Source organism: Salmo trutta, chromosome 4 (assembly GCF_901001165.1).
Source record: "Salmo trutta chromosome 4, fSalTru1.1, whole genome shotgun sequence".
NCBI lineage: Eukaryota > Metazoa > Chordata > Actinopteri > Salmoniformes > Salmonidae > Salmo > Salmo trutta.
The window spans coordinates 33,621,939-33,647,426 of NC_042960.1; the positions used below are offsets into that span (position 1 = coordinate 33,621,939).

At 41.8% G+C, this 25,488-nt stretch overlaps 1 protein-coding gene across 2 annotated transcripts; it reads left to right on the forward strand.

The window, feature by feature from the left end:
- The first annotated feature begins 956 nt into the window (after positions 1–956).
- On the forward strand, positions 957–24,100 carry LOC115192260 (fibronectin type III domain-containing protein 7-like). Of its 2 annotated transcripts, XM_029750558.1 has the most exons (16): positions 957–1,007; positions 1,355–1,439; positions 1,528–1,589; positions 5,112–5,127; positions 5,361–5,618; positions 5,965–6,225; positions 6,918–7,175; positions 8,905–9,159; positions 9,484–9,738; positions 10,068–10,325; positions 10,510–10,767; positions 10,956–11,210; positions 11,536–11,796; positions 12,131–12,160; positions 12,323–12,360; positions 23,376–24,100. In XM_029750558.1, exons 3-15 carry the CDS (start codon positions 1,551–1,553, stop codon positions 12,352–12,354), a joined length of 2,436 nt encoding a protein of 811 aa, XP_029606418.1. In that variant the 5' UTR covers positions 957–1,007; positions 1,355–1,439; positions 1,528–1,550; the 3' UTR covers positions 12,355–12,360; positions 23,376–24,100. The 2 variants fall into 2 exon arrangements, with proteins under 2 accessions (XP_029606418.1, XP_029606417.1); XM_029750557.1 differs by lacking the exons at positions 957–1,007; positions 1,355–1,439; positions 1,528–1,589 and adding an exon at positions 4,443–4,752.
- Positions 24,101–25,488: the final 1,388 nt, after the last annotated feature.

Below are 25,488 nucleotides of genomic sequence, written 5' to 3' on the forward strand. Positions count from 1 at the left end.
GTGCAGACCACGACTGCACCTTAAACAAAAACCCCACAAAAACAACCCCAAACCTAAAGGGAGGGAAAGGGAGGGTGGCCACCGTCTACGACGGTTCCTGTGCTACACCCAACCCTTCCGCCAATCCTCCAGCTATGGAGGTGGCTCTGGCTCCGGGCGTAGCCCCCGTTCTGCGCTGCCGACCACCGCTGGAGGCTCTGGGCTGCAGACCGTCGCTGAAGACTCTGGGCTGCAGACCGTCGCTGAAGACTCTGGGCTGCAGACCATCGCTGAAGACTCTGGGCTGCAGACCGTCGCTGAAGGCCCCGGGCTGAGAGGCGTCGCTGGAGGCCCCGGGCTGAGAGGCGTCGCTGGAGGCCCCGGCCTGAGCTAGCTAATTGCTCACAATGAGGGAATCATATTTGGACAAATTTGTCTACTTGAGCAGTAAGCCTAGGTTTACATGTACAGTTATGTAATTGATTTGATCGTTGATTTTCTGTGTTTCTTCAATGTATGCCTTGTTGTGTTTGGCTGGCTCTAAATGATTAGCGTTGATGCCCTTCCCTTATTTACACATAGCGAGTCTACACAGCCTACACATAGTATATACAATAATGAAATCACCTGGTCCCAACATAAATGGCAAGTCAAGAAATGTCATTGTAATTTGTCCACACTGCAAATTGAAGTTAAATAAGAAAAACTTCAAAACACATTTATGAAGCAAAGCATACACATTGCTTTGAAACAGTGTCCAATGAAAGATTTTTGGCATGCGAGTGCATTGATGTGAGAAATGGTGTTTGCAGTCGAAAATACATTTTCTGGTCCAGCAACATCCATACATGTTGTGAAAAATACTTGGGTTAATTCAGTTCTGTGTTCAAAACTGTTATGCATGCTGGAGTATTAAAAGCTGTTGAATTGTACTTTTTCTTTACTTTCACATACACTGTGTTCACAGAAACATTGCTCGGATCTTGTCCCCTGGACCTCGGAGGACTTTTGGTGTGGATGATGATCAGGTTATATATTTCTTTAAATGATTCCACTGAACTGTACTGTTTGATTGTCATTCCTTTATTGGAAAGTGTGCCTTGTTCACACAACAGGACCAACCAAAGCAAGGTTTCTCAGACAACTGTGGGGTGTTTGTTTTGATGGTAAGATGCTGGCTGTTCAGTATATTATATTAGTCCTATTTTCTGTTATAACATATAAAAAGTTATTATTATTTCTGTGCTTGCAGCACGTAAAGCACACTATTGTTATTGCTCATACTTTTTCTTGTTTATTATTCTTGACACTTTTTGGGGCCTATTTCCTACAGTTTTTACACTACATACACAATTCACACATCCAACTCCTGCAGAGCTGGATGCTGATGTGACATGCTGTGACTTCTTGGGGGGGACGTCTTCTACATCCTGAAATATGTTCCTGATATATTCACTGAGGTATGTATAAATTACGAAATTCTCATCACTAGTGGATATAATGGGTTTTTGGGATACCCATCCGATTGTGTGATGTTCTTTTTCAAAGGAAAACATGCAGCAAATTAGGCGATGGTGGTGCCTAGTTCTCCTGCAGAACTTTCCCATGCCGTAAGTCTTGAACATTATAAAAACCTTTCATTTGCATCCTTAAAATCACTTGTTAAAATCACTTGTAGAAGTCACCCGAGTCTCTGATCTCTTTACTGGAGCTGGTATAACTTAATGTACAAAGCATATTCAGCTTGTCAGTATGTCTATATGGTATAGTCTGTCTCCATTCTTATGAGGAAAGTAAATAGCATTATAAATAAGGATAGGTAGTAACTGCATGTGTATGTATATATATATATATGCTCAATGAAATAATATAATTAGAACATTATAACATTTATCAACACAATTTTAACAGTACATGACATACATAACAAGTCTGTTGTTCACTGCAACAATATCAGTAGCTTGTCTCAAATATAGCATGAAGCAAAAAGTGTTAACACATCTGCTGTTACCACTTCATATAATATTTCTTACAATCTTCAAAAATGAAATACGTTTGTATTCAACGTGTGCCTTGCGCAAACAACCTCAGATGGACAAAAAAAACGTGGGCGGGGTCAAACGTGGGCGGAGTCAAACGTTTGACTCCATCCACATTGAGCCCGGCCCCGAATTGCACACTGCAGTCAGGGGTACTTGACAAATATAGCCACTTACAAGGCACGCCTTAAGATATTTGAATGAGGCAGAGACTCTTTCCCCACCCACAAAATTTTCCCACGATGCACCATAATTAATACTGTAAAACACATTTACAGTACTTTACTGTTCAGTCTACAGTGTTTTACTGTTGAAATTACAGAAAGGTCTTACAGTGTTGCTGTCAAACAAATATATGGTATGTTACTGTGCAATCTACGGTAATCTACTGTGTTCAGTTTATTCAGTTGATTAATACAGTAAGCTAATGATAAAATTGCAAAAATGGCTAATAGTGTAGCTACGGGGAAGCAAGAGAGTCACCTGCACAATGGGTATAGTCAGAGGCAGAGGTGGCACCTGTCTGCCTGTCTGCCCACACTCATCGCTTGCTTCCCCGCAACTCACCAGCTGATGTAGGTTGTGTGTGCCGGGTGTGGCATGTCCTTCCCACTGCTGAACAAAGCTGCGCATCTGTACTGCTAATATTAATTGTGCTTATCACTGAAAAGCTCTCAACCTCTCCAAAAACTCTTGTCCAAAAACTCTCTAGTCAGATTTTTGTCACAGAGGTAATTTCCTCTCGTCTCGTTTTAGTCAACTGAAATGAAAAACAATTTTTGTTTTTAGTTTTCTTTGGGTCTACATAGTCACTTCTAGTCTTCTCAATTACCACATAAAAATAGGTGTTTAACGAATATTTTTGCCTCTATTGTTGTTGACGAAATTAACACTGCTTTGTAGAGCATGTCTTTGCGATATGGGAGTTGGCCATATCCCCACATGTGAGATATCAAAACGAATAATTGAAAGAGAACTTAAGGTTACTTGCATAACCCCAGTTCTCTGATATTAGGGCTGAGATATCTCACCGTATTCCCCTGCTCACAAGAGCATGAGGAAGAGAAGCATGCTTGAGAATAACCAGAAGGCGGGAAAAATGCCTCCTTTTAAAGGATGTGTGGGACAACCTAATTCACCATTCTACCTGTCTGTCTCCAACAAATGCTTTTGAAAGGTTATTCCGTGAGTAGGTGATCCTAGCGAATCCCCACATGTGAGATATCGCACTCATAATTAAGTGATAATGCCAGAGAAGCCGGTCTTTGGAGGATATAGTGGCACATTTTGCCAGCCCTCGACTCGGGCCTAACAACACCCGTACCAATATACTGTATTTTCCAAACACTGACTTTGAGGGCATTATCACTTTTATACAACGGGTTACCAACATATTAAAAAAATGATTTACATATTTTCATTAAAAAACAATTGGGGATGAATTTATTCATACTATTTCATCCTTTCACAAGAAAAAGTCCCGACTTCTAGGGTTGCTACCCAAGCCGGGTGGTCGTTTGTTTTCTATCTGTTTGCCAGAGACGCAAACCATTAGTTCAGTCTTGTTGTTTCGTTCGAAATGTTCCATTGCCAAACTGGCTGGCAACGTTCTACTATGGCTACCTTATAGTCACGTCAAACAGTGCAGCCAGAATAACAACAGTAGCTGCATTTTCAATTGTTTATGCTGTTTTCTTGTGACATTTATTTAGATACATCCCTGTAGCTCAGTTGGTAGAGCATGGTGTTTGCAACGCCAGGGTTGTGGGTTCGATTCCCACGGGGGGCCAGCACAGGAAAAAAAATGTATGAAATGAAATGTATGCATTCACTACTGTAAGTCGCTCTGGATAAGAGCGTCTGCTAAATGACTAAAAATGTTTAAAAAAATGTAAAAATAACAATGAGCCAATGAGGCGTGATTTCGCCTGGCAAGAAAATGTGCTTTCTTGTCAGGTCACTGTTGTTCAGAGGAGCTAGCCAACAACACAGCTAACACAATCACTTCAAACTAAAGCTGGAAAGACTGCAAACTAGCTGCACTTTGTTTCGTTTTTAAATTTTTTCAATTTACATTTCTTTGTATATATCCATAAAAATGATGCCAGCTGATTCATGATTTCGACTGGCTGAGAAACGCTGCCTGTCTGTCTGTCTCGTCCCGACTCCCGACACGTTCATTACTATGGGACAGCTGGAGATCAAATTTGAATATTGAAACAATGTTGCAAATGTCAGAGAGACAGACAGTAAGGTTTATACAAATCTCCGCTGTTGAAAACTAAATGTTAGTCTAAAAGAAATGTGAGCTCATGTCACACCCATATGGTCACACCCATATTGATCAGGCCACACCTCGCCACACCCACCAAACGGGAGCAAACCGGAAACGTAACCGTGCACCATTTTGGGGGAAATGTGTCGTTCAATACAAATGTAGCAAACGTTGGAGTGAACTGAACACACCCCTGCCTGCAGGTAGCTGTTCTGGCCCTGCCAATGCTTGGCTGCAGTGGGCGGGGTCACTTATAGGTATTTCAGTCAACACAGACCAGAAATGTGTTAAAGATGAAACATTGAACGTGAAGCAATTCTCAAATAGCTCCTTTCAACTAATCGAGAGAAACCCCAGAGTACAAGAAACAACAGAAAAGGATAACATCAAGAAGAAAAAAACAGAATGGGATTTATTAATTGGATGGTGATTTTTGCCTTGATAGGCAGAGGCTCTCAGGTAAGAAGGATGACTTTTTTTTTACTGTGAAGCTATATACCTGTGCTATTTGTGTAGGACATAGCATATATTTCAAATACATTACTATTGCAATAACATCAGAAGAACATGAATAGTCTGTTGGAGGAAAAGGAATGAGCTATCTAGAGAGAACACTGCCTTATTGACTGGCATACCTGTCATCAAGTGTAAGATTAACCTTGAGTAGGGAACCTTCATTCCAGGAAAGTGATTGTTTGAATTTTATAAAACTTCTCATGGTATGAACATTGTGTAATGTAATTTTTTTTTTTACATTCCCTTAAATTATTATATATATGTTTTTCTGTTTTTACTTCCTTTTCTGTTTTTACTTCCAGAGTTCAGCTTCATCAGGTAAAACATTTCGATTTTTGTCACATTACATGCACATTCCTAAACAGTCTATATTTTTCAACTGCAGAAAATGATGGTCGGATGAAAGTGGATTAAAATAATCCTGATTATTACACTGGAATGATCATGTAATATGTGGTACATGTATGCAATAGTAGTGCTATAATATGTTCTAATTTGATCCAGACATTAACCCAGTATTTGACAGTGATTCTGTCTCTCACCTCATATAGAAATCACAGTGTCGATATTCACCGTAACATCTAAGAGTATGACAGTGCAGTGGAGCAGATGCTCAGGAGCCAGTTCCTACAAGATCACAGCAACCTCCAAGAACTCCCTGGATGCCTCAGCCTTCGCCCAGTTCGGTGCCAACTCTGTGATGGGCTCCATCAACTCTCTAACCCCCAACAACATGTACATCATCAGGGCTGAGGCCATGGATAACAGCCTGAACGTTTTGAGCCAGGCTGAAGTAGAAGAGACCACCGGTAAATCACTGTCTCCTATGTGACCCTAAGGAGATGATGGTGAAACAATAGGCTATACATTATGTTGTGATCTCGTAACATTCTGTTATTAATCTCCGCTCCAGGGCCAGTTCTGTTTTTCTCTCTCATCAGAGCTATAAGGGAATATAGAAAATCTGTCCTTAGAGCACTGTTAAGGGACAACCTCTCATAAGAAATATAAAGTATATTATTACAGTTGGCTTATAGTGAAAAATAAAACCAGTTATGATTATTGTGGTGTAACTGGTTACAATCCTTACATTTTCATGTGGGTATCTCCTTAAGTGAGTTTCAACAATTCCCTCTTCTTGTTTTTTTTCTGTAGCTTCTGAGGTGCCCACCATCAACATGGCAACATCAAAACAGAGTGAGAGCATGACCGTGGAGTTCACTCAGGTGTCCGGTGCCACTTCCTACATCCTGCGTGCCGAGACTGCCGACATGTCCTTCTTCTGCGAAACCGAGGTCTCCTCTTCCCCTGGGACCGTGCTCAACCTTCAGGCCTACACCGACTACACTCTCAGTGTCATGTCCGTCAACAGCGGAGGCAGAAGCCAGCCTTCCCTCCCTGTGGTAGCAAAGACAGGTATTGTCCCTTGTACCTCACATTCACATTCACCGTCTGTTGGGGAAAGAAAAAAACACAAGAGTATGAAAGCCTGGTATAAAGAAATTAGTCATTGACAGGGAAAACAGTAACAACCTTTATCTCCAGTGCTCCCACCATAAGTCACTCGATCTCTTTGCTGACGTAAATGAACCAAAGCCAGGAAGAGGATTGTAGCTACATACCTGACCTTAAAAACCTGATTTCAGATGAGGTATTGCAAATCCGGTACTTTCCTCTATTAGTGAGATGCTCTTGCTGCCCTGAGGAGGGAGGTATCCGCTGTAATTATATCTGACCCCTCTCCATACACAAAGAATTAACCTAACTGGGTTGACAACTGAGAACACTGCGTTGGTTACCCTGGGAATAGGACCTGAGTTAGTCAGCCTATCGGATATCTTCATGTACCAAAACAAGCCACCAGCAGTTTCATCCTATTGTGTTGTGGTTTGACCTTCTTTAGAAGGCAGAGGAGAGGGAGAGAATTTTGATCGTCTCAAATCTCAGTCATATAGTACATTGTAAAGTGATCCCACAGAACAGAAAATACACTTTAGAGCTTTCTGAATGATATCACACAATTAAAAGGCAAATCATGAACAGTCCCAACACAGACAAACAAATACACACCCTACATAACATGTCTCATTGCTGTCTCTCTCCTAAAGTGGTTGCTGCGCCCAAGCTCAGCTCCACCTCTCCCAGCAATGACACCATTGTGGTGGGGTGGGAGCCTGTGGACCACGTTCTCCTGTACACCATCAGCATCATCATGGAGGGCTCAGACAGCAGGGTGAAGCTCAACACCACCGACACCAGCGTGACCTTCTCTGGCCTGGAGGCCGGGACAACCTATTGCATCAAGGGCAACGCCTGGGACCCCGAGAAAAGACAGGGAGACGACTTCACCGTCTGCCAGATCACACGTAAGGAAGAGAGGGGGATTTTTGGTTAGCAAGTACACTCTTCAGTGTTACACTGCACTGCTACATTTTCTTCAGAAAATGGACCTTATCCTCTCTGGGGTATGTGGGACGATTTCGTCCCACCTACGTAACAGCCACTTCAATCCAGTGGCGCGATTTTTGAATCGTTAGAAATGCTATAACTTCAATTTCTCAAACATATGACTATTTCACAGCTATTTAAAGACAAGAATCTCGTTAATCTAACCCCACTGTCCGATTTCAAAAAGGCTTTACAACAAAAGCAAAACATTAGATTATGTTAGCAGAGTACCCAGCCAGAAAAAATCTGACACCCATTTTTCAAGCTAGCATATCATGTCACATAAACCCAAACCACAGCTAAATGCAGCACTAACCTTTTATAATCTTCATCAGATGACACACCTAGGACATTGTGTTATACAATACATGCATGTCTGTTCAATCAAGTTCATATTTATATCAAAAACCAGCTTTTTACATTAGCATGTGACGTTCAGAAAAAGCATAACCACCGCAAACTTCCGGTGAATTTACTAACAGTTTGCTAAATTACTCACGATAAACGTTCACAAAAAGCATAACAATTATTTTAAGAATTATAGATACATTACCCCTCTATGCACTCGATATGTCCGATTTTAAAATAGCTTTTCGGATGAAGCACATTTTGCAATAATCTAAGTACATAGCCCGGCATTACAGGGCTAGCTATTTAGATACCCACCCAGTTCAGCCTCCACCAAAATCACATTTCCTATAAGAAAAATGTTCTTACCTTGCTTGTTCTTCATCAGAATACACTGCCAGGACTTCTACTTCAATAACAAATGTAGGTTTGGTCCCAAATAATCCATCGTTATATCCAAACAGCGACGTTTTGTTCGTGAGTTCTAGACACTATCAGAATGCTTCCTCACGGTCCCGCGCATGGCGCGTTGGCTTGTCAAAAATGTCTAAATATTCCATTACCGTACTTCGAAGCATGTCAACCGCTGTTTAAAACAAATTTTTATGCCATTTATGTCGTAGAGAAGTGATAATATTCCGACCGGGAGTATGCATTGAGCCTAAACAGCCGAATAAAATTTCTCCTCAGAAGCGACTCATGCACGCGCATCATTGAAAGGTCCTCTGAGCATCCACTTACAAAAGGCGATAATATGTTTCAACCTGAGGTTCCCTCGTAAACCTTCAGTTATTTCGCGGGCTCTGAGAGCCTATTGGAGCCCTGGGAATTGTCACGTTACAGCTAAGATCCTTACTTTTCAATAAAAAGAGGTAAGACGCACGACTCCTTGTCAGACAGGGTACTTCCTGCTTGAAGCCTTGTCAGGTTTTTGCCTGCCATAGGAGTTCTGTTATACTCACAGACACCATTCAAACAGTTTTAGAAAATTCAGAGTGTTTTCTATCCAAACCTGAACAATAATATGCATATTCTAGCTTCTGAGTTGGTGTAGGAGGCAGTTAAAAATGGGAACATATTTTTTCCAAAATTCTCAATACTGCCCCCTATACCAAACAGGATAAGCTTTATTTCACTTTCAGTTAATGAGGCTTTTTCAAGACCTGATAGGGATAGGGTGGAGCAAATGGCAAGCGAGAGCACCAATTTGTGCAGTATATTTGTAAGCACATTTAGGATTCATCTAGGTCTGTACCTAATTGTGTGTGTGCTCATGTTGTTTCTCTCTCCTCCCTCCAGGTCCATGCATCCCTGGGCTCACTGAGTTGGAGGTGAGGATGGTGGGCTCTGAAGCTGGTCTGTTTGTGTCCTGGGCTCCATCTCAGGGGGCAGGGGAGTACCTGGCCTTCAGCTCAGAGGGGCTGAACTGTACCTCTACCACCAGCGCCTGCACCCTGGCCCCCGTGGGGTGTGGCCAGAGACACACCGTCACCGTGACAGCCATCAACGAGGGAGGACCCAGCATCCCTTCTGCTCCTGAGGAGTTCATCACCTGTGAGTAGACATATCAATCAATCAGTCAATCAATCAAACAAACAAATCAATTGTTTGTTTTATGGCAGGTTTATGGCAGGTTTGTGTTTGTCTTCTATCTAGTAATAGAAGACACAAACCTGCTATGTAAAGCACAGCATATTGATACACTTGAGATCATTCTACTATTTCATCAACACATGAGATGCATATGTAAGGTACTAACAACACAGGAATTCATTTAAAGTAACATGAATAACTTGACCTTTAGCCACTATTACAAACATCTAATAACCATATAATGAACATCTAATAACTGCACACCTGCCGAGTGTTTCCCTGCAGTCCCCTGCCCACCTGAGCCTCTGCATGTGGAGGAGACCAAGGCAGGTAATTGCTCTGTGTTGTGGGACGCCATACCCTACACCGACACCTACGTGGCCTTCATCAAGAGGGATGATGGTCAGGAGGAGAGGTGCAACACCAGCTCCACCAGCTGTAACTATCACTGCCAGTGTGGATACACCTACCTGATGACCGTGTTCGCCTTCAGCCTGTCCGGATCCAGCCCACCGGGCCCCGTGCTCAACTACACCACCTGTAAGTAGAAGCTTTAGCTCTACAGTCTAGCGGTGTGCCGGTTCGAACCCAGTCATTCACATAACCACACACTCTACCCAGAGACCCAGCACACATAATGTGCCTCTGAAATCACGCCATTTAAAAAAAACAGCTCACACAAGTCTCATTCAGCTCATTGAATGGGGATCTTAATAAATATGAATGCTGATAGATGTTCTTCAGATAGCCCACGTCAGTTCATATTGACAATGATATAAGTACTGAAATGTCCATGTTCCTCTCTCTCTCTCTCTCTCTCTTTATCTCTTTCTTACTCTCTCCCTCTCTCTCTCGCTGTCCGTCACCAGTGCCCTGTTGTCCCGAGGATGTGTTCATCTCCCTGGCCTCCCCCGGCACCCTGGAGATCATGTGGTCAGCAGTGCGCGGGGCTGAGGTGTACGAGACGCGGGCGGTGGAAGGGTCAGAGGTCATCCTGTGTAACGACACGGCACCAGTGTGCGCTCTCTCCGACCTCACCTGTAACATGCCCTACAGTGTGGTGGTGATCCCCTGTAATGAGATTAGAGGGTGCAACCACACCTGCAGATCACACACCAAGGAGACAGGTAACACAAACATATTTTTTTTTAATTGCCACATAGACAAAGTGTCTGCTAACTAATCATATCATCAGTTTATTTGGATGAATGGGAAAACATGATGTGTGTCATTACACCCACAGGTAAAAGATCACGGTGACGCTAACCCTCCCCATGCCACTTCCTCTCTCCTTCACGTTCTCTTTCTCAGCTCCCTGTATGCCAGAGATCCTGAATGTGACCCAGATCAACACAACCAGTGTCAATGTCAGCTTTAGTGCTCCCAACAGAGCAGGTACCACCTACAAAGTGAGCGTAGTGGCCGAGGACAACAGAAACACCTGCACTTCCAGAGGAACTTCCTGTGAGATACTTGACCTGCCCTGTGGCGAGGTCTATGAGGTCAGCGCCATAGCAACCACCACCGTGGGCGACAGTTTTCCCAGCTACAGTATTCCACTGGAAACAGGTAGGGAACCATGGAAATCATATGGAGAAAGGGAAAGGTTTTGGTTAATTCGTTTGGACTACTGGTATCACTTGTTACTGGTGATGTTGTGGTGAAAATGTTATGAAGTTGTTCGTTCAGCTATCTGCAGATAGATTAAAAAAATAAGTATACATTTCTCACAATTGTGCTTTCCATTCGTCCCCTAGCACCCTGTTGCCCGGCAACCCTTAACGTTGAACAGGTGACTCAGGCCATGACCAATGTCACTTGGTCGATGGCGAGAGGCACACACACCTACATGACCTCTCTGACCTCACCGAAAGGCAACGCTCGCTGCCACACCCTGGACACCCACTGCCTGATGGGATGCATCACCTGCGGAACAAACTACACCGTCAGCATGGAGGCCATCAGCCGCACTGGACACATGTCTGAGTGCACCTATCATGGCTTCTCATCCAGTGAGTGACAGATAGATTAATATATCCCAGCTTCTCATCCAATGAGTGAAAGACACAAGCACATTTCATAGCAACAATGGGACCACTGAGTCAGTGGAATGGAAAAATGGAAAACGTTCTAGGTGAATTACTGACTCTAGGTGAATTACTGACTCTAGGTGAATTACTGACTGTAGGTGAATTACACACAATTAATTTCTATAACATTAAGTTACAGAAGAGTGTCAGAGTTTGATCATAGCCAAGTACATTTTAGCATCCACATACCATTGCGCCCTGCACAGTTGCCACTCTAGTGCCTTACTGAACTATCTTTCCCTCCCAGGTGCTTGTTGTCCATCGGGCGTGAAGCTGTACAGGATGGCCAACAACACACTGCGTGTATACTGGCGTTCCACTGGCGGTCTCCATAACTACACGGCCAAGATGGTTGGTAGCCAGTCCAACTACACCTGCACCCCTCCCCCCGGGGGCAACACCTGTGAAGTGCCGGAGATCATGTGTGGGGATGTCTACAACGTAGTGGTGGCCCCTCTCACCCAGGACGGAGCCATGGTCCAGTTCTGCCCCCAGAGGATGTACTCAGGTAGGCTACTCAATACCACAATACCACTTGAAAGATCTACATAGATATACTAAAAGGAAATTACATTTCAGTCAAGTTCATTTTTCTTTGTTTGTATAGCATGGTTTTACAAAGTCATTGGCATATACCAGATTATTATGCTCTCTAAGCTTCTTCCTAGGTTCTGGCATTTCTAGGGAGTTTTTCCTAGCCACCGTGCTTCTACACCTGCATTGCTTGCTGTTTGGGGTTTTAGGCTGGGTTTCTGTACAGCACTTCATGACATCAGCTGATGTAAGAAGGGCTTTGCAAATAAATTTGATTGATTGATTAACATATTCTTGTCTGATTTCAGTTTCCTGCTCGGGAAGCAATGTTGGAATGGGTATGTTTTTGAGTACTTTTTCATAAATGATCTGCAGCCTAGTATTGATTTTCACAGACTCAAGCCTATGGTATTTTGTGGGATAAAATGGAGGGGAAATTATGCATCAGTGCAAAATGTTTTCACTTCTCTAACATTTCTCAAATATATTCTTTCCCACAGTAATCTATCGAGGAAAGAGAAGTCTGGACTAGCAGATGGTATGTATCATGCAATTTCTCAGTTTGAATCAGAGCACCTCTAGTACGCAATCCAAACATACACTCATAATACTATAACTTCTGCATTTACCATTATCTCCCAAAGTAGCTCCCGTGTCATCCCAGCTGAACACACTCTAGGAATAAATAGACTTTGAGTGGCGGATCGAATCACAGCAGAGCACAACAGGAAGCATTAAACTGAATTTATGGGTCAATAAAAAACATCCCCAGCCTGTCAGAGTGAATAGGGTTTTCAGCCATAGACCTTTATATACAGTATTTATATGTTTTATTGTCACATACACATTTCACTGCATCTATCCAGTGTACCAGGTATGAAGGTAAAACCCAGATGCAGACAGCTTTGAATTAACAACGAGTTAATAATCCAACAGGTGCAGGCAATAGACAGGTCAAGGCTGGCAGGGGTCAGTAAACCAGAGGTGGGGCAACGGTACCGGACGGCAGGCAGGCAAAGGTCAATAATCCAGAGGTGGGGCAAAGGTACAGGTCGGCAGGCAGGCTCAGGGGCAGGCAGAATGGTCAAGCAGGCGGGCTCAGAGTCAGGACAGGCAAGGGTCAAAACCAGGAGGGCGAGAAAAAGAGACTGGGAAAAGCAGGAGCAGAGAACAAAACGCTGGTTGACTTGACAAACAAGATGAACTGGCAACAGACAAACAGAGAACACAGGTATAAATACACTGGGGATAATGGAGAAGATGGGCGACACCTGGAGGGGGTGGAGACAATCACAAAGACAGGTGCAACAGATCAGGGTGTGACAAGGTGTTATTTTACAGGGACAGCCATAATACAGTTGAAGTAACATAATCGATACAGGGGAAATGAAACTTTCTATGAAATAGATAGTTGATATAAAACACTATTATGAGAATTACAAAAACTGACTCAGATAGCCACCTCCCTACTACAAGTCTCCACCTTACAACAGGAGCAGACTGGAAATCTGGCATTTTGTGCAAATGTTTTGCCCAATGGGCATGTCTAACTTGTTTTTTGGGGGGGTTAAATTATAATTATCTGGCTAATAACACAGGCCTCAAGGGGGAAAATGGTCCAGTGTGGGTGCCTCAAGGGAAAAATGGGCTGGTATGTTAGAAATGCCATAGCCAATTTCTGGTCCCAGTCCGCTCCTGCCTTACAATTACTAATGTGTGTAGGATGGGGGCCCAACAAATATACTCATATCTTTAGGGTGTAAATGTGAGTCCTATGGAGTGCATTGCTGTAATGGTTCTCTCCGGATTAAGAGTAGCAGTTTCCCTCTGCTGGTCATACAGACATTGCAAGGAAGGCAACATTTTCATATTACATTTGAGTTCACAGTGAAATTTTCACTTGACTCTTTAAAAGTCAACTGCCCCTTAGAACAGCTCCGTGAAATCAGCGACATCATGCAAAAAGCTTCAAAATAAAATTCCCCCCTCTACTTGAACACAAGTTCACATATCGTATATTTTGCCTGTTTTAACCTCTCTTGGGTATGTGGGACGTGACTGTCCAACCTGCGGGACACACTATTCAACAGCCAGTGAAATAGCAGGGCGCCAAATTCAAAACAACAAAAATCTCATAATTCAAATTTCTCACACATACAAGTATTTTACACCATTTTAAAGATAATCTTCTCGTTAATCCAACCACATTGTCCGATTTCAAAAAGGCTTTACGGTGAAAGCATAGCATTAGATTATGTTAGGACATCACCATGACAAGAAAAACCACACAGCCATTTTTCAAGCAAGGAGAGGCGTCACAAAAACCAGAAATACAGCTAAAATTAATCACTAACCTTTGATGATCTTCATCAGATGGCACTCATAGGACTTCATGTTACACAATACATGTATGTTTTGCTCGTTAAAGTTCATATTTATATCCAAAAAGCCCATTTTACATTGGCGTGTAATGTTCAGAAATGTTTTGCCTGCCAAAACTTCCTGTGAATGAGCACATCAATTTACAGAAATACTCATCATAAACGTTGATAAAATATTAAACTGTAATTCAAAGATTTATAGATACACTTCTCCTTAATGCAACCGCTGTGTCAGATTTCAAAAAAACTTTACAGCAAAAGCACACTTTGCAATAATCTGAGTACAGCGTTCAGACACGAAACCAAACCCGCCATTTTGTGGAGTCAATAAAACTCAGAAATAATATTATAAATATTCACTTACCTTTGATGATCTTCATCAGAATGCACTCCCAGGAATCCCAGGTCCACAATAAATGTTTGTTTTGTTCGATAAAGTCCATCATTTATGTCCAAATACCTCCTTTTGTTCGCGCGTTCAGTCCACTACTCCAAATGCAGGAAGCGTGAGCAAATGTCACGACGAAAAGTCAAAAAAGTTCTAGTTATATTCATAGAAATATGTCAAACGATGTATAGCATCAATCTTTAGGATGTTTTTAACATAAGTCTTCAGTAATATTCCAACCGGACAATTCCAATGTCTTCAGAAAAGAAAAGGAACACAGCTCACACTCACGTGAGTGTGCGCCTCTGAGCTCATGTCATTTCCTCATTCATCTGACTCCAGGCCCTCTCGTTCGCTCCATATTCACAGTAGAAGTATGAAACAACATTCTAAAGACTGTGGACATCTAGTGGAAGCCTTAGGAAGTGCAAAATGAACCCTACGTCACTGTAGTTTGAATAGGGAATCAATTGAAAAAACTACAAGCCTCAGATTTTCAACTTCCTGTTTGGATTTTTCTCAGGGTTTTGGCTGCCATATGAGTTCTGTTATACTCACAGACATCATTCAAACAGTTTTAGAAACTTCAGAGTGTTTTCTATCCAAATCTACTAATAATATGCATATCCTACCTTCTGAGCCTGAGTAGCAGGCAGTTTCATTTGGGAACGCCTTTCATCCGGACGTCAAAATACTGCCCCCTACCCTAGAGAAGTTAAAGGGCTAATCAGCAGCTGCTACATCCATTTTTGGACATATAAATTAATTGTATGTACCCATTGATGCCTCATAAGTTTAGTTCAAATGTCTTTCCCCATCAGAACCCAACATATAAGCTTTTTTTACTCCAATGTTAGTAAACAAAGAAAATGTAAACAAATAAAATATAGCCTCAAAACATGGTTAAAACTATAACATTGATATCATTGATGGTCAATCCTTGCGTCCATAGCTCTGTCTATGAATTTGAGTGATACAATTTCTCCAGCCCCGTACCTCAGTTTTTTACTGAACCAGGGGCAGGGAAGCCGCTTTGCTGTTGTTTCTACTGCTGATTGCTGCTTTGAGATGCGTTCTGTTTCTCTAATCCTACCCTCTACTTTTCATGCTATTTTAGAGCCATTGAGGCTTATTGTTGAGTTCTAGCGGTTATTTGTAAATAGGCGCTCTGCCAAGGTGGGTAAATGAAATAAAATATGCAATCAGTACATGTTCAAAAAACGTAAATAGCATTATGTAAATCAAGGGACAACAAAATGTGTATTAAAAAAAACAATGCTAAATATGAATTAGTTGAAAAGGAATTAATGATTGGAAGTTCAATAATCTTGATTAAATAATATCTGAGTAATAGTTTAATTTCTATTCTGCTAGATGGCACTGTCCCCCATGCTGCTCCCAGTCAGAGGTCTGAGGATTCAGAAACAAAATAGTTTATGCTCTTGAAACGCATCTGTGCATTGGTAAATCAGTTCTGTTACGCTGCTATAAACTTATTATTACTGTTACTGAATGTTATAGACACTTATAACATTAGAAATTGTTATTACATTGTTAAAACGACAGACCTACACTGTGAAAGTCTTTAGATTCTTTCAAATGAATATTTGTTTGAAAAGTTTACATCAATTGGAAAGACGGCACATACACTACCGTTCAAAAGTTTTGGGGTCACTTAGAAATGTCCTTGTTTTTGAAAGAAAAGCAAATGTTTTGTCCATTAAAATAACATCAAATTGATCAGAGATACAGTGTATACATTGTTAATGTTGTAAATGACTACTGTAGCTGGAAACGGATGATTTTTAATGGAATATCTACATGGGTGTAACAGAGGCCCATTATCAGCAACCATCACTGCTGTGTTCCAATGGCACGTTATGTTAGCTAATCCAAGTTTATCATTTTAAAAGGCTAATTGATCATTAGAAAACCCTTTTGCAATTATGTTAGCACAGCTGAAAACGGCAGTGCTGATTATAGAAGCAATAAAACTGGCCTTCTTTAGTTGAGTATCTGGAGCATCAGCATTTGTGGGTTCGATTACAGGCTCAAAATGGCCAGAAACAAAGCCCTTTCTTCTGAAACTCGTCAGTCTATTCTTGTTCTGAGAAATGAAGGATATTCCATGCAAGAAATTGCCATGAAACTGAAGATCTCATACAACACTGTGTACTACTCCCTTCATAGAACTGCGAAAAACTGCCTCTAACCAGAATAGAAAGAGGAGTGGGAGGCCCCAGTCGAAGGCCTTAAAGACAATTTCAGTATATTCAGAAACAATGATCAGCACTACAACGTTTTTATGGTTATTACTTGGCCTTGGTTATTACTTGACCTTACTGGTAATCTCTGAACACCTTGACTGACGATCTTGCCTTAATGGCCACATGTACTCATGAAATCTTCACCCGGCAAAGCCAGAAGAGGACTTTGCCACCCCTCCAAGCCTGGTTCCTCTCTAGGTTTGTTCTTAGGTTCCTGCCTTCTGGGGAGTTTTTCTTAGCCACTGTGCTTCTGCATTGCTTGCTCTTTGGGGTTTTTGGCTGAGTATCTGTAAAGCACTGTAAAGAGCTTTATAAAATACATTTGATTGATTGATTGATTGATCTACATGTTTGCTTCTGTACCATTTAAATTAAATAAGTTATAGCACTATACAGCCATTTTCTAATGTATTATTAATTATATACATTTGTTGACAATAAAGGGGGTGATTTAGAATCCCCAGACACTCTGTTAACAGGATCTGGTGTCATACTATGAAGATTTATGTAATTTGATAGTTTTTTGGAGGAAAACCTTTTGTCAACTGTTCCCAAAACATTTTCATTATAGCAATATACAGCTATTTGCCACTGTATTGTTAATTCTATAGTAGTTGTCTCCAATAAAGGGGGGTGATTTGGAGTCCTCAGACACCCCGCTAATCATATCTGGTGACAAACTATGAAGATTTGCAATCAGTGATTGATAGGGAGGGGTACTGGAGGGCCTTCATGGCAAAATCACTGATATCAAATAATTTGACAAATGCTCCAACATCCTCTTCTATACACGTGAGAGCGAGAGAGAGCAAGAAAGAGAGAAAAGGTTGAAACAGCAGGTCCCAGGGATATCCACTGGGCACAGACATCAATTCAACGTCTATTCCACGTTGGTTCAACGTAATTTCATTGAAATGACATTGAAACAACGTTGATTCAACTAGTGTGTGCCTAGTGGGTAGCATGCCCGGTGAAACAGGTCAGGGGTCCACAGCGGCAGGCAGAACAGCAGAACTGGATCCACAGATCACGTGAACATAATGTTGTTAGGTTCACAATGCCTCTTACAACCAACTTCTCTTATTTTAAATGGTTATGAGTCAGAAACATGAATTCTAGTGTCAAAATGTACTACAAAGTGTTAATAGGATAATTTGGGTCATAAAGTCAGTCTTGTCCAAAACTGAGTTTTGTGAGTTCGTCAGCACTTACTGGAGGGTTGGGTATGGATTACGATCATGTCCACTTGCCCAGTGTCCACTAACACAAGAGAAGCAGCTGTGCTGCTTGCACTCCATCTAGCCTCTGCTGAGTCCCCAAAAACCAGATGTTCCGGCTTTCAGAGGAAGTGGAAAGAGAGCCTGTGACTTGACTTCCGCTTTTGGTAGTGCTGAGCAATTAACCAAAATGTTGGTTTTTTTTTTTTTTTGAACCACTAATTGACTGACATTGGTTCAATTATTAGAATTCCATTTTGTTCGTTTTTTTTCTTTCTGCGATCTCAATGTGCACAGTGCTTGACTTGGACTGAAATAGTTGCTGGTACAATTTTTTGGTGCCAGTACCGTTTATATTTAAGTGCAGGAGCTCCTGCCCAAGTCAAGTACTGTGCTTAGGTAAAAAGACCAATAATGTCCACAGACAAGTAGAGCAAAATCTGATTGGGTGCCCACGCCCCTTCATATTCACCTGTAATTCTACATCATGAGCATTGTAACTGTGGCATACAACAGGGAGCTCCATAATCTTTCTGCCACCGCCGTAGAATGAAGTTTATGACTGGTTTAGTAAGGGACCGGGACCAAGGCAATTGGATGCGCTTTTGTAAAGAAACGCCCCTCATGATTAAAGGGGAGTGCAGCCACGGCCCATTGGATAGGCACAGCATCATTTCTCAAAGTTTGTACAGACAGATTGAATATAATTATAGAATAGGTGAATAAAATGCATCCTCCAATTGCAACATCTGCCTATACGCCCACACATCTTGTTTACATTTTTTCAAATATTTTTAATACCTTCACACCAAGTTAGGCATACCTAATTTCAAAATAGGGCATTATCACTGTAAATCATGAATGATAATTCTTCACGTTTTACTGGTGAAATAGACAAACTGAATGCCAATCATTTGATCTCAATCAGGTTAATGGGAGTATGCATTTAGATCTTCTTGAATAACTGTTTCGTGAGCAAATTAAAGCATGTGGCGTTAACAAACTATTACCATTTCTTGTAGGCCTATTTTGTTTCAATCAAAGCCTGCGGCGCGTTAAAGTTTTGGCTGCATGAGAAAAAAATATAGAATTTCAGCTTCAGATAAGAAATGACTGAGGTGTTTTCGTAAACCACACCATTGCCTCGTTTTATAACACATTCCAATGATAAAACTGGGGGGGACAAAAATGCAATTTCAGAATGTGTGGGGGGGGGCATGTCCCCGTCCCCAGTGAAAGTTGTTACTATATTCAGATCTGTTATGTAAAATACTAATTAATCATTATGTAATCTTGCGAGAATATGATTCAGCTTTGATTTAACTTTACTAAATGAGCAGCGAGCACCATTGTGAGAAGTGTTCATTTTTTTATTTGTAGTAGTAATAATAAGTGATGAGTAAGACTAGTAGGCGTAGGCAACTTCTTGATGAGGGTTATTTTAAGCGATTTGAGCGCTCTTCGAATTGTGGTGCTGAAAGGCAGCAGTGGTCACGTATAGTTCTGGGTTCCACTGCGCAAGGGGGTCCATTGAGTTTTAATAACTTCATGGCAGACACGCGGTGAATTGGATCCTAGATCTCGTTGGTGTGATAATAAGGACAGTACTCGGACAGTAGGGCGAGTTCAAGTGCGTTGTAGAAGACTCTTTCGAGGACAGCCGTTTTAGCAACCCCTGGTGGAGTTTTCTGCCTGTGGTTGTTCTTGTTACGTCGGATTTGGTCCACTCAGTGGTCAAGCCTCCGATCGATGGGTCTTTGCACACACGCCTACAGTTCATCGTTCATGCCACCGCCATAGAGAAAGAATACAGGGAAGAAACCACCATTTACAACCTGGTCTCAGAGCATTTCGTATTATTCTGTACATAATTTCGAGACGATCATTAATTTTCAAAAACGTACGATATGTTATGAATTCTAGCTAGGTGGCTAAAGTGAGCTAGCTGGCTAACTTAGCTAGGCTAGTGGTTAGTTAAAAAAAATACAAATATTCACCTTTATTTAACCAGGTAGGCTAGTTGAGAACAAGTTCTCAGTTGCAACTGCAACCTGGCCAAGATAAAGCATAGCAGTTCGACATATACAACAACACAGAGTTACACATGGAATAAACAAACATACAGTCAATAATACAGTAGAAAAGTCTATATACAGCATGTGCAAATGAGGTAGGATAAGAGAGGTAAGGCAATAAATAGGCCATGGTGGCGAAGTAATTACAATATAGCGATTAAACACTGGAATGGTAGCTGTGCAGAAGATGAATGTGCAAGTAGAGATACTGGTTTGCAAAGGAGCAAAATAAATAAATAAATAAAGTATGGGGATGAGGTAATTGGATGGGCTATTTACTAACGGGCTATGTACAGGTGCAGTGATCTGTGAGCTGCTCTGACAGCTGGTGCTTAAAGCTAGTGAGGGAGATATGAGTCTCCAGCTTCAGTGATTTTTGCAGTTCGTTCCAGTCATTGGCAGCAGAGAACTGGAATGAAAGGCGGCCAAAGGAAGAATTGGCTTTGGGGGTGACCAGTGAGATATACCTGCTGGAGCGCGTGCTACGGGTGGGTGCTGCTATGGTGACCAGTGAGCTGAGATAAGGCGGGGCTTTACCTAGCAGAGACTTGTAGATGACCTGGAGCAAGTGGGTTTGGCGACGAGTATGAAGCGAGGGCCAGCCAACGAGAGCGTACAGGTCGCAGTGGTGGGTAGTATATGGGGCTTTGGTGACAAAACGGATGGCACTGTGATAGACTGCATCCAGTTTGCTGAGTAGAGTGTTGGAGGCTATTTTGTAAATGACATCGCCGAAGTCGAGGATCGGTAGGATGGTCAGTTTTACGAGGGTATGTTTGGCAGCATGAGTGAAAGATGCTTTGTTGCGAAATAGGAAGCCAATTCTAGATTTAATTTTGGATTGGAGATGCTTAATGTGAGTCTGGAATGAGAGTTTACAGTCTAACCAGACACCTAGGTATTTGTAGTTGTCCACATAATCTAAGTCAGAACTGTCCAGAGTAGTGAGTGATGCTGGACGGGCGGGCAGGTGCGGACAGCGAGCGATTGAAGAGCATGCATTTAGTTTTACTTGCATTTAAGAGCAGTTGGAGGCCACGGAAGGAGAGTTGTATGGCATTGAAGCTTGTCTGGAGGTTAGTTAACACAGTGTCCAAAGAAGGGCCAGAGGTATACAGAATGGTGTCGTCTGCATAGAGGTGGATCAGAGAATCACCAGCAGCATGTATACATAGAAGAGAGTCGGCCCGAGAATTGAACCCTGTGGCACCCCCATAGAGACTGCCAGAGGTCCGGACAACAGGCCATCCGATTTGACACACTGAACTCTACCAGAGAAGTAGTTGGTGAACCAGGGGAGGCAATCATTTGAGAAACCAAGGCTATTGAGTCTGCCGATAAGAATGTGGTGATTGACAGAGTCGAAAGCCTTGGCCAGGTCGATGAATTCGGCTGCACAGTAATGTCTCTTATCGATGGCGGTTATGATGTCGTTTAGGACCTTGAGTATGGCTGAGCTGCACCCATGACCAGCTCTGAAACCAGATTGCATAGCAAAGAAGGTACGGTGGGATTCGAAATGGTTGGTAATCTGTTTGTTAACTTGACTTTCGAAGACCTTAGAAAGGCAGGGTAGGATAGATATAGGTCTGTAGCAGTTTGGGTCTAGAGTGTCTCCCCCTTTGAAGAGGGGTATGACCGCAGCATCTTTCCAAACTATGGGAATCTCAGAAGATACAAAAGAGAGATAAAATGTAGGAGTTATGTTAAAGGATTAAGGTTGGGGTTAGGGGAAGGGTTAGCTAAAAGGGTTAAGGTTACGGAAAGGGTTATCTAACATGCAAAGTAGATAAAAAGTAATAAGTAGTTGAAAAGTGAATTAGCTAAAATACTAAAGTTGTCCATGATAAGATTTATATCTTGTAAACTTTTGATTGCTAGACGTTCATTTTATACAACCACCCCGAGCAACCACCCTACTTTTGTTTTTGCCTTAAGTAACCATCTGTCTTATGTAACCATAGCAAACGCAACATATCAAACTAATTTGAGTCTCCCGGATGTATGTTTACGTCCAGTCTATGAGACCAGACTGCCATTTAGGCTAGCTACGAATAGGCTGCTATAGCCTACATATTTATTTAGTTTATTGTTCTATCATTTTCATGGCATTTTAGTGGAAATTAGGCCTAAATATAATTTATTTAGAATTTATCAGAATGAATTTTCCATAAATTATTTTACCATGCAGCTCCGTGTATTCTCAAACTGAAAAAAGTGACGCCTCTTCCTCCCGCTATGGCAGCACTACATCCCTGCTTATGACAGTATGTGATAACAGGCTATAGCCTACTAGGCTTACTAGTGATTTAACCCACCACTTGCATTAGCCCAGATCCATAGGCTACATTATATTCACATCAATCGACCAGTTGCATTCATAACCGCGGGAAGTAGGGGTGCTGAGGGTAGGGGTGCTGACCCTCACCCCCCCGGCTAGGGGATGAGCATTGACATTCAAGATAGCTTGGAGTGAAATTTCCTATCTTCAAAAGTCAGCAGACCTATAATAGATAGTGTGAACGTTATAAAAAAACAAAAAAAACTGAAGCACAGTCACTACTCGCCAGTGACTTAATAAGTTGATTGTGGCCTGGCTGCTCAATGTCCCTGCTCGCTACTACTTGCTAGCTTCATTGACAAACAGTTGGAACTTAGCTAGCTATTAAGTGATTTTAGGCACTGATAAACAGTGTGTAGCTTGTGCTTAATTTATGATAGTTTTACAGCTTGCCGATGATGCAGTTGTAGACATGTTATTGTTCTCATAAATCAGTCCTGAGCACGCAGCCAGACTTTCCCGACTCGATAGAATGCTAAGCAGTGCACTGACCAGTTTTTCATGCACATGTTTTAACTTCAGAAATACTGCACCAAAGACCTTAGCTCAATGTTACATTGCACTACTAAGACCTCTAAAACGTCTAAATTAGTTACAGATTTTTTGATTGATCTTAAATTAATTCTGACTATTTTAAGGAAGTGGCTATGCTGTTGCTATCGTGACTCAGGAGGGACAAACAGAACCTGCCAGGGTACAATATCCAAACATAACACACCCACATCAAACCACATCACCAAACTCTCGTTTGGCTTCAGTCATGGCCGCCATCATTACTTAATGAGCAATCTTCAAAACCGGGCCAAATCAGGAAGTGCAGTCGCCCTTTTAACATGCATAATTCATTTGATTGTTTAAAATGTTATTCTTCTCTGCTTTCACAGTTCCCAGTCCCGTAGATATCAGGAGGAGCAGAGACAAGCTTCTCATCCTCATTCCCCCAACATGTCTACCAATCCCCAAGAGGAAGTGAACCTCTCTACAAAATATCCCAGCCTAAATTATAGCTTCGTTTAAGACCTGTTTTTGGATGTGCAAAACATCTACAGTTACTGATCTGAACAAATATACTGAATTTAACAACAAATTCATCCTGAATAAGTAGCTTTATTTTTATTTTTATCTAACACTTTTTTTATTAAGTGTTTTCATCATTGTTTTTAATAAGAATGACAAATTAAATGGTTTTATTTGGATATATGTGCGCAAAATGCAATAAAAAAGTACCTACTATTACTGCTACTTAAAAGATAAGTAGTTACCAGACTAAATGTGGATTAAATGTATTAAAGTAGATGTGTATTCAGAATTAAGGAGGTGAAATGTTCCACATTTAAATTAATGTATTGATTGTACAGAAGTTAAACGAATTGTACATCATGCACAGTAATTGAAATGTTTGTTATTAAAACTGAAACTCAAATGGCAACTATCGATCATTAATTGGAAATGTAAAAAACAAAGATGAACAACATTTAATAATTGAAGTAGAGTAGCCTTTCCTGCAGTCAAATGACCAAATCGTCCTCTAATGGCCTCATGGGTAGAATGTTATTAATATTTTTTATTTAAAAAATTGAAGCCTAAAATCCAGTGTTTCTATGTCAAACAGTTTTGTTATAGTTTAGTCTTCCCTGATGTACAGTGCATTCGAGAAGTATTCAGACCCCTTGACTTTTTCCACATTTTGTTACATTACAGTCTTTTTCTAAAGTGGATTAAATAAAATGTCCCTCATCAATCTACACACAATACTCCATAATGACAAAGCTAAAACAGGTTTTTAGAAATGTTTGCAAATGTATTAAAAATAAAAAAGTATTCAGACCCTTTGCTATGAGACTCGAAATTGAACTCAGGTACATCCTCCTTCCATTGATCAGCCTTGAGATGTTTCTACAACTTGATTGGAGTCCATCTGTGGTAAATTAAATTGATTGGACATGATTTGGAAAGGCACACACCTATCTATATAAGGTCACACAGTTGACAGTGCATGTCAGAGCAAAAACCAAGCCATGAGTTCGAAGAAATTGTCCGTAGAGCTTTGAGACAGATTTGTGTAGAGGCACAGATCTGGGGAAGAGTACCAAAACATTTCTGCAGCATTGAATGTCCCCAAGAACACAGTGTTCCCATAATTCTTAAATGGAAGAAGTTTGGAACCACTCTTCCTAGAGCTGGCCGCCCAGCAAAACTGATCAATCGGGGGAGAAGGGCCTTGGTCAGGGAGGTGGCCAAGAACCCGATGGTCACTGATTTAGCTCCAGAGTTCCTCTGTGGAGATGGGAGAACCTTCCAGAAGACAACCATCTCTGCAGCACTCCACCAATCAACCCTTTATGGAAGAGTGGCCAGATGGAAGCCACCCCTCAGTAAAAGGCACATGACAGCCTGCTTGGAGTTTGCCAAAAGGCACCTAAAGGACTCTCAGACCATGAGATTGAACGCTTTGGCCTGAATGCCAAGCGTCACATCTGGAGGAAACCTGGCACCATCCCTACGGCGAAGCATGGTGGTGGCAGCAGCATGCTGTGGGGATGTTTTTCAGCGGCAGGGTCTGGGAGACTAGTCAGGATTGAGGGAAATATGAACGGAGCAAAGTACAGAGAGATCCTTGATGAAAACCTGCTCCAGAGTGCTCAGGACCTCAGACTGGGGCTACGGTTCACCATCCAACAGGACAACGACCCTAAGCACACGGCCAAGACAACGCAGGAGTGGCTTCGGGACAAGTCTCTGAATGTCCTTGAGTGGCTCAGCCGTAGCTCGGACTTGAACCCGATCTAACATCTCTGGAGAGACCTGAAAATAGCTGTGCAGCGACGCTCCCCATCCAACCTGACAGAGCTTGAGAGGATCTGCAAAGAAGAATGGGAGAAACTCCCCAAATACAGGTGTGCCAAGCTTGTAGCATCATACCCATGAAGACTCTAGGCTGTAATCTCTGCCAAAGGTGCTTCAAAAAAGTACTGAATAAAGGGTCTGAATACTCAT